Source organism: Pterocles gutturalis, unplaced genomic scaffold (assembly GCF_000699245.1).
Source record: "Pterocles gutturalis isolate BGI_N339 unplaced genomic scaffold, ASM69924v1 scaffold5441, whole genome shotgun sequence".
NCBI lineage: Eukaryota > Metazoa > Chordata > Aves > Pterocliformes > Pteroclidae > Pterocles > Pterocles gutturalis.
Window position 1 is genome coordinate 37,941 of NW_010097665.1, and position 10,358 is coordinate 48,298.

General features: G+C 39.4%; 1 protein-coding gene across 1 annotated transcript in view; it reads left to right on the forward strand.

The window, feature by feature from the left end:
* GALK2 (galactokinase 2) overlaps positions 1-8,482 on the forward strand; it is a gene marked incomplete at its 5' end in the record, with an annotated part of 45,046 nt that extends 36,564 nt beyond the window's left edge. Inside the window, 2 exons of the mRNA XM_010081345.1 lie at positions 1,054-1,255; positions 8,020-8,482. Of these exons, the coding sequence (XP_010079647.1) occupies positions 1,054-1,255; positions 8,020-8,227 (410 nt within the window). The remainder of the gene's footprint in view (positions 1-1,053; positions 1,256-8,019) is intronic.
* Positions 8,483-10,358: the final 1,876 nt, after the last annotated feature.

The window sequence follows — 10,358 nt, forward strand, 5'->3', positions numbered from 1 at the left end:
TGCAAGCTGAACCCTCCTGTAAATAGGTGTCGGTTGAGGAGCCCTTAACCACAGCCATCCCTTTCCTTTTATGCCCCCTCTTCAGGCTTGGTGGAGTTCTCTACCCCAATGGCCACGCAGGTTTGGGCACCCTGCCTGCCCTTCCCAGAGGAACTGCTTTTTTCATAGTACAATAGAAAAAATTTAGCCAAAATCCTTGCACTAGCCTTTGATCTTAGTAGGTCAATACTAAGCAGTACCTGTCAGGGCTTGACATCTCTTCACATCCACACAGGCAGCACTGACACTCTGGCTGGTAACACACACCAAAAATAAACCCTGAAAGCCAAACTGAAAGCACCTGTGCTCTTTACTGTACCTTTAATCTAGTGTTATTTACAGTCAGGGTGAGCTGTGAAAATCTTTGAGAGGCCTTCCTTAACTATGCACCAGGAAATATGGATAACAGCATTTGTGTTAATCTCAGTTTCAAAAAAAAATAAAAATTGGTCAGTTTTTTTTTTGGTTGGGTGGTTGTTTTTTTCAAGAAAAGGTCCATCCGCACAGTTACATAATTGTTGATAATTGATTTGGCCTGGAGCAGTCACACAGAACACCCTGGGCCAGCAGGTGCTGGCTGACAGCTGCCTGCAGAGCACTGGGTACCTTTCTGGTGTTCTCATGACTCAGTTTTGCTGGTATTTGAAAACCTGAAAACTTTAGATTAATGTCCTAATGCATGTCGCTGCTAACTCTCGAAGTTGCGGTTTGCCTCTGCAAAGTAAAAGGAGAGACTGGGGCTGTTCAGTGACACAGCAAAGAACCAGAGCATGTGCATGAAGTTATCAATGTGACAAAAAATGTGTACGTTGTATTTTGATGAGCTCTGAATACCCTTTTATTAGGGCTTTTAAAGAAGATGTAGTTGAGCTTTTGCAGAAGACTTTTAGCCTAGAGAGTTCTAATATAAAATGAGTTACTAAAAACAATATAATTCTACTGTGTTTATGTGTGTTCCTTTTGTAGGGAATATTAATGGATAACTGTAGTACTTAATATTTTCATTTTGTTTAGTTTCCACCTTTAAGTTATACCAGCGTGCAAAGCATGTGTATAGTGAAGCTGCCAGAGTGCTGGAATTTCAGAAGGTATGCAACGAAGCACCTGCCAACACAATCCAGCTGCTGGGAGAATTAATGAACCAGAGCTATATCAGCTGCAGGGAAATGTATGAGTGCAGCTGTCCAGAACTGGATCGGCTGGTAGACATCTGCCTGTAAGTTTTGACCACAAGGAAGAGTAAGCGCCTGTTGAGAATATTGTTTGAATTGATGAGAAAATATGACATCGTTGGCTATTGCAATCTCAAAATGAAAGTATTCTTGTCTCTTATTACAAAATTAATCTCCTGCAGGGACATTACATGGTCAATTGTTTCCCTACTGACATCTGTGTAATACTTTCAGATGAAAGCTGCAGTTTATGGCTTTATTACAGACTTTGCTTTTGGACTGACTCATCATCACAAGTGTTAGGTTAGACTGCTGGCTATTCTTTTTTTAAGTTGTAGAAGAAGTCATAACTGGTTTTCTTAAAACATCATCTTAGTTGTTCTATTTGAACTCTATTACTTTTTGTGTATTTCTTAACCATTTCAGATCTGCTGCCATAGGAATTCCAGGGCATAAGCAAGCTGTTCTACGTTCTTAGGTTACCTTGAAATCATAATGGTATATTTTGAAGTGCTATTGCATATTTTTCAATTTAAAAAATATTTTGTAGGGTATCAGATAGGTTGGACAGCATTTCACTGTTTAAAAGATGAGTGTGTTAACTGTTACAACAGCTAACGTTCTGCTTCTCCTCTCTCCATGGTGTGTTTGAGCTCTCCCCACGTTATTCACTCTCCATCTCTGTTCCAGCCTCATTCTTTTAGCTGGGTTCCCTCAACTCTCCACTCCAGAACACATCCCCTGAGTGTCATTTTCTCCCTTCTCTTCTCCCTCTATTCCTCCCCAGTTTCACATCCTCTAGCCAGAATAAAGAGTTTGAGAAATGGCATGAAGGGAGCTGGAAATCACAGATTGTTGTGTGTAGCAGGCTGCTATTCCTGTAACTCTTACAGTGGTGGATGAGATCAGGGATAACCGTGTGTTAATATGGAAAGTAAAAACAAATACTCTGCTCACATTCCTCCTAGTGTTTCATCCATGCCACAGGACCAGCATGAAAGGATGTACACATTTCAGTCCCTCTTAATTTCAATTTTTCTGGTACATTTAATCATGGGACAGACATCTAATGCTAACTTTGATGTAAATTCAGTGCCTGTAGAAGGAATTCAGTGGCCGGTGATCATCTGGGGTCGGCTTGGGGGAGCAAACAGCTGCGCGCCTGAGCTTCCCCCCCCTACTCCCTCCTTGCCTCTGCCCCAGCCACCTTCTGCCAGCTGCTTCCCTCATTCACTTCATTGTGGCCCCTGATGGTGCCACCTTCCTACTTCTGTTCCCTGCTTCTCCTTGGAGAAGGGTGTGCTTAGTTCAGGAAACTCTGCCCTACGCCGGAGCGTTATTGCCCTGCCATAAGGGAAGTGTAGGGTGCCATAAGTGTTTGTAGGCCTGAGGTCAAGAAATGTTGTTTCACTGTCTTTTAGAAGTAAAAACTCTATAAAAGTGTACCATGCTCAGTTTCTGTTTTCTTCAAGACTGAAATAGTTTCAATTTGACACAAAAAAAAAAAAAAAAAAAAAAAAAGACGACCTTACCACCTAAAAATGAAAGTTCCATTAGTATTTCTATACCAGCAACTGGCTTTTTTTTTTTTTTAAGAACTAAGAAATTGGTCTGGCTTCTAATGAAAATATGAATTTTACAAACATGCAATTTGCCATATGCTTTCTTACTCATGTGGATTTTGTAAGTTGTAATGCCCATTTACCAGGTTTGAAAATTGATAGAGTATGATACAGATGATTATTTAGGTTAGTCTGATTTCTTTTGCAGACAAGATGGAATGGCCTCTGAGCCAGAAAACTACAAATTTAAAAACAGAACAGAAGACTTTTGGGCATTCACAGAGTATTTTGCATATGGGATACACATGCTGTTTTGTGATAAAACACAGAGAAGCCCTGATAGCCATTGGACCGTCTGATAGTAATTTAGCAATACAATTTGTGTTCCTTCTCTTGGGAGCCAATCCAGTGCGGAGCTCACAGGCTGTGTTCAGTTTATTGTATCACGTAATGATCACATAATAGAATAAGCTACGACAGTCACTCAGCAGGGCAATTCCACCATGGTTACCCCAGCTACGCAACGGGAACTGCTGATCTGCCTGTAAGAAGGGAGAACAGTCTCCAGAGTCAGCTGAAGACAGAAACTGTGCTCTATGGAATCATCAGAAGTCTTGGGCTACAAAATCTTGATCCAGTGCAAGGTACCAGCACTGCCTGTTCTGTGACACCACTGACAGAGGAAAAGCCTGAAAACTCAACATCTGCATTGTTTTTAGGTACAGTAACTACGCAGTGTTGATGCCTCGGTCAATAGCATCTGCCAGCTGAACTTTGCCAAAGCAACTGGCCATTTTAAGTGTCTTCACTCAGGGTACCCAGCTTGAATCATACTGGTAGGGCCTGTTCTGAGAAATGCTGGGAGAAAACTGTCCTGTTGCAGGTAGGGGAAAGCAAGTAGGGGTAAACTGATCAGAGCTGCACTACAGTGTACCTGTGCTACATTTAAAGAAGTGAGCATGGATGCTAGCCACAGTCTGTTGCAGCATGGAGCTCAGCATGGGGATGGAAATTCTGTTTCTCATTTATGCTGAGCTCTGTGCTTTCACAGCTAGACAGCCGCTGCCCTGAGCTCGCCTGGGTATCGTGAGGCTGACTTGCAGGCAGTAGCACAGACACAGCCACAGAACCCAAAGGAAAGGAGTATGCAGTTAGCATTTTACCAAATTAAATTAAAAATAATCAGAGCATTTCAGTTCCAGAGACCAAAAATATAAATAGTGAAGGAAAAAAGTGATATGCGTGTGCCCATGTTACATCAGATTTCTAACTTACCAGCAGAAGAGCCCACAGCTAGTGTGATGAGCATAGCTAAGCACCACAGTGGACTGTCATTCGTGTGAAACAGTTTCTGATTGGTATATTAAAATTATTTGGTTTCTATTACATTCATTGCACAGAAACAAGTAAATTATTTGTTCATTGTTCTTTACAGTCTTTTCCCATCAAGAGTATTTCCTAAGAAATGTATCTTTCTTCTGAAGAAGTTTGATATTCTTTCATGTTTTTCTGATTCTGTGATTAGATTTCTTAAAGTGTGTAGCTATTCTAGATGAATGCAGCTTAAACCAGCATCTGATTTTTTGAAACTCTTGGAAAAAAGTCTTAATTTTTCTCAAGTTGTACATTAAAAAACTAAAGGACATAAGATCACTAGTCACTCTAGGAAAACTTGGCAGATGTGATTATAGAAATGGCCAGGAACTACACAAATTACATTCTTTACTTACAGCAATATACAGCTGCCCTGTAACTTTAAAAACCCTTTCCAAAAACACATTCCATAGAATTGCCCGAGTCTACTGCTGCTCTCTCCTTACAAGGTTTAAACTGTGAAGAAAATCTGCATATCCAGATGTTTTCTGTTTTGTCTAGATCTTTATGTTTTACTGTACAACCTCTGCCAAGAAAGAAAGAGATCCATACTTGCTGTGGTTTGTAGTGCTGAAAACTGTAACCACTAGTTGGTCAGTTTTTTTTTTTTTTTTTTTTTGCAAAGACAGAAGACTTGTACTTTCTCTGACCTATCTCATGCTGTTAATAGCTGTTTTACCTGTTAGTCTTTTAAAGTAAGTAACACAGAAGATTCACTAAACAAGGAAAAAAAAGATTGTATCTGAGCTCCTAAATTTATTAGGTACTTTAAAAAATCTCTCAGAATCCTCAAGTGTTGCAAATAACTTGCTTTCATTCCCTTATTCTCCATCTTTTGGCGTTATAAATCCTGATAACTTTTGTGTTACCAGCCACGCCCCTTACAGTTGAAAATATCTGAGTAATCTCTGATCACTTTTAAAAGATGCAGTTTTTACCTTACACCCAGGTGCATTATGGTCACCAAGACAACTCTGCATTTTATCAAGACTCTTACCACTGATGTGTTTTTTTTAAAGCTGCAAAGCCTGGAGTCATGGCACAATTTGAAAACTCAACAAAACAACAAAAAAACCCCACCCTACAAAAAGAAGCTTGCAGCTCTTTCTGAGCCAGAAAGCCTTAAAGATGCTATTCAAATGCATGCTAAGCTACAAACCAGAATAAGTGTAATAGCCCCCTTTATATATTTCAGTCTCTTCATGTTAACTCCATGCTTCCTGAACAGCTGGTTCATAATTTTGAGTATTTGGAATTAACAATATTTCTCTGTTTTTTTTGCCTCTTCCAACAAAATTATTTTTAGAATGAGGTACTGCGATGTCTTGCCTATCACTTCCATATACCAAACAATGGGACTTCCATTTTTATTCTTCTTAACACTGCTGCAGTACTGATATTTGTACTCTCATTTACATGCACACCCTTCCTCATGAGATAATTCTCTTTTTTTCCAGTGAATACTGGAACAAGATATATAAAACTTCAAAAAGCAAAAGCCAGAACCCAGACCTGGGAGCTGAGTGCCCCCAACACTGGACTACAGAGACGTTATCTTTCTTGTGTGCTCCATTGGTCCTTCTCTGCTTTCTGTTACTCGTCCTCACGGCCGCAGCATAGCCCAGGCGGTGCACGGGGCACTTTCCCACATGCTAAATCCACATCACCCACTATGTGGGTGACTGCTTCATCCACAAGATTATTGTCTGCTCATGCTCCTCCTCGTAAATAGATGATTGAGATGTCAGGGCACAAGAAGAGAGCGTCTGGCTCGGAATCCACGTTACCAGAGGAGTCTAGCTTAGGACTGAACTGATTAAGACTCGAAAAAGACAATTTCAGACCTGTTCCAAAGTTAATGTTCCCATGTTTGATCTAGGTACCTCCTAATGCAGCGCATCTCCAGTAGATGCAGAATTAGGTGCTCACTTCTGAATTCTTGTCATTTCAGGTACCTCGTTTTCAGGTGCTACAGCACTGCCCATCGAAATGACAAGTTCCTTAGCATTAAGCCCCAAGAGTCTCATCGTATCACCACATTTGAAACTGTTAGCCACAATATTTTGAAACACAGTGACTTCAGCTCTGGAACAGGCATTTCTGTCTACATTATGCTTTATTTCAACTAAGTATTTTAAAATGACTCAGTAAAAATGAGGCATGACCATGACCACAGAGAATTATGAAATCAATAAAAGGTTCAGAAAAATTCTGAAGGGATTTCAGTGACCTACCAAAATAAAAGCCAGACACCATCTGAAATACGAAGTTCTAACTGAGGTGACAGACCAAATGAGTACAGACAGTGAGCAGACTCTGAAAAGTGGATTTGGGCCTTATGAAGGCGATGGGAATTTCCCTATTGACTGCAGTTGAGACTGGATTGGATCCTGCTCCTTTTAGGAGTTTGCTCCATGGACCAGAAACTACAGAAGTTGCATCAGAGAATAATTGGCTTACAGGAATTATAATAAGTAAAATAAAACTCTAACAGGAAATAAAGGATGAACATCAAATCGAGTCAATATGAAGGGTGGCACCACACAGACACACTGAAGAAAGTGTTTCTGTTCACGAAGAGCTGTAAGCATGTTTAGAATCAAACACATATGTAAGCACTTGCTTGAAATATGACCTAAACCCCTACTAACCCAGCAGTATACCAGATTCATTTAACGTAAAATGCACACATGAAAAATTATCACAGCCTACTCTGAATGAGCTGTCATTTTCCACTGTTATTCATGTGATGCTGTCTCTCCCTCAAATACATTCTAGGACGGGTAAATGCCTCCGTGCATGGGTATTGGAAACGTATCAAAAGTATTTGTTTGCAAATCAGATTAGATTTCTCATGAGAATAAGATTTCAAATGAGTTTTACAAATCATCCCGTTCTGATTAGGCTAGAAAAGCCCCAAAGAAATTTATTACACGGTATTTTCCTACTTTTTCTGAATCTAAGTAAAGATCAGGAACACAGGTAAGCAAGCTAAAGAAAATAATTCTACTAAATTCTAATTAGATGGTGTCTGAATCTTGCAGAGTAATGGAGTGGGATTTGCTGTAGGACATTCCTAGCAGGCCAGTATCTTGAGGCTGGGAATGGTTTATATTTTGGATGTCATTTATTTGTCATTGTTCTTTCTATTCACTCTCCTTGTTAAGAGCATTTTTTTCTTTTGGCACTAAATTCTTATTTTACCTCTACTGCTGTAAATCTGTTAAGTTCATGAGGTTCCTCTAAAAAGAGGTACACAACTCTGTCCGTTCAGCATAAACAGATGTTTGAGTGCAGTAACTCGATGACTTTTAAGAGTTTCTGAACTCTCCTTTTCTTGCCTGGCATGCCCAGCAGTCCTGCAGAAGCCTGTGAATCTTCAGCATGTTTTAGATCTGTCCTGGAAGAATAGAGCTATTTGTCTTTGCCACATTAGAAAATGGCTTGCATGCCTACATCCTGTGCAATTAGTCTATTAGTTTAGTCTTTTGTTATTTTTGTCATGTATTTCTGTTTTCACTTCTGCTGTCTTACGAATGTTGCTAACACAATACCTTTCTTTCTTCATCTCAGCTGTGCTGTGATCCTTAAAACAGCTGATGCTGAAGCATTATGAGAGGTTGACTTTTGGAATTGACAGAAATTACTATATTGCAGTTTAAAGCATCAACTTTTTTTTTTTTTGTTCAAAACAGTAACTGCAGATTGCTGTGATGTCACATACAACCAAGTGAACTTCATAAAATTCAGATTACATTGATATATTTTGAATAAATTATTCACTAGTTTTCTATAGGAATTTTAGATAAGACAAATTACCCCCTTTTGGTTTATTTTACATGTTTTTTTTTTCTTCTCTTATTTTGTTTTAGGCAATTTGGGGCCATTGGGTCACGTCTGACTGGAGCTGGATGGGGTGGCTGCACTGTGTCAATGGTGCCTACTGACAAGCTGAACACTTTTCTTAAAAATGTAAAAAAAGCTTATTACCAAACCGATGTCCAAAGGTTAGCGCTGGAGAATAATAGTCTGTTTGCTACCAAACCTGGAAGAGGAGCTTTGGTTTTTGTTGAGGCCTAAAGAACGTAAAAATGTTAAAGAAACTATGTAGGGCATTTAGAACTGGCAGTACTTCCCATGCCACAGTAAATGAATGCCTTTTCTGTTTTTTATTGTAATGAGCAGTTACTATTATCAAAATACATTTCTGAAGAAGCAATTAAAAGAAAACTCTTTGATTATAAAGTCTTTTTTTCCCCATACTAAAACCATCTTTTAGTAAAAACATTGATTTACAAGGAAAACTGAAATTGAAATAAAGATGATACTTCGTTACAGGGGATCTCTCTTCTTTTCCCTTTACACTCATAAAAGTAAGACCAGGTGGAGCAGTGAGCTATTTCACTGTAGGGTAGGAACCTTGCAATGCTCGTAGGGCTGTTCAGTGCTTATTCTCTGCGGGTGCTGGATATTCTTTTGTTTAGAGAGTCCTGTAAAAATGGAGGATTAAACTGAAGCATTCAAAAAATTGGAAGTGCCTTGCTAAACATTGGAAGTTTTATACTCTCCTCAAACAGGATTGTTAGTGTTGTAATTAATGATAATATTGGAGGAGCATCTGTAGGCCAAGTAAAACACTATGTTAAGCAGGAGAACTTTCCCTCTAGCTCTGTTACATATCTTTGTGCAAGAGTGACTTGTTATGAAAGTTCCAACAAAAACGAATGCCATCAGTGAGCTGTACAATATGACAACATACTCCCCTAAGTGAATGAACAAATAACGAAGCAAAGTTTGGGTTTGCATTATCTAAACACCGTATTCTAACTGGTGAATCCTAGCTGTGCATTTTGCATTTTTATGCAAAACTATTACAAAGGATTAAATATAATCCATTGAACATGTAGAAAAACAATTAAAATCTATAAGGAATAATTAAGGAGATCATTCGCTCAGTTGTACTAACCAAAAGTAAATAGGTAAGGCCAAGAGTAAATGTCATTGACCCATTACTGACCAGCTCCTATCTCACTCCTGCTTTATCCTCCTGACAATCTCAAGGTTGTAACTGCAGTGCACTGGAAGTACAGCATCCACAGTTCATAACCCATCTCCTCAGCAGGAGAAAAGACTGTGATTGCAGAAGGGTGACTGTACATCGGAGATGTCCTAACCCTGCTTCCAAATGGAAAATCGGGTTCCTATGCCCTCTCTCTCACAGCACACAACACACTTCTCAAAACTCTGCCATGAAAACTCCGGAGAAGTTTTGCTAGTGCTGTGACCATTGCAGCCATAAAAGACACAGCAAGATTTGTCCCTGTGCACATTTCTGTGATGCTAAGCACAAGTTAACGGCCAGAAGTCTGCATCAAATTAGAGATCTCTCAGATGAGATCCTCTGTATGTTACCCATGCTAATTCAGGCCAAAACTAAATTCTTACAGGCTACTAATTCTGTGAGAGGACTCTGCCAAATTTGAACACAGGAGATGAACAACAGCCAGTACAAACTGCCAGATCTTTTCAGGAACCTCAGAGGGGACGTATAATGGTGATGCTATTGCTGGAGAAGATTCCTGTGTGCTCACAACCAGGAAAAGGGGAACAGAGAGTGCTGTAGATCAAGCAAATCAAGCACTTGAGAGAGGAAAAGGATAGGGTCTGGGGATGATGGGGAGAGATGAAAAGATAGGATTTGGAGGGATGCATTTGAGAAGGGGAAAAGCAAGGGCATAAGGAAGATGGTTAAGAACGAGGCAGAATTATAGAAAGGTTTAATCTCAAAACATTCACTGTTACTATCTGTGGAAATGGAATATCTTGTAACTCATTTCTAACGTACAGCAGGTATGCTGGACATGCAGCTAAACCTGTAAGCGTAGGACTCAAAAAATCAAACAACAGTAGGTAAATATCTTCAAGAATCTTCAAGATAACCTTAGAGATTTTAAAGAAAAAAATGCTATGGCTTTGTTACCAACTGCCTTCTTAGATACAATCCTCAGTTTAATTCAGTGAGTTCCTGTTCATTATCCTATCATGAAAACAGAGTACACCACCGTTCATACCAATCCTTTCATTGATACATTTGCATTGAAGTTTAGTTCAGCTGGATTCATGGAAGCACCAATCGGTGTATGAGCAAAATAAAGATATATTTGGGGGTTTGGTTTTTTTTTCTTCTTCTTCTTCTTTTGAGTTGAGCATG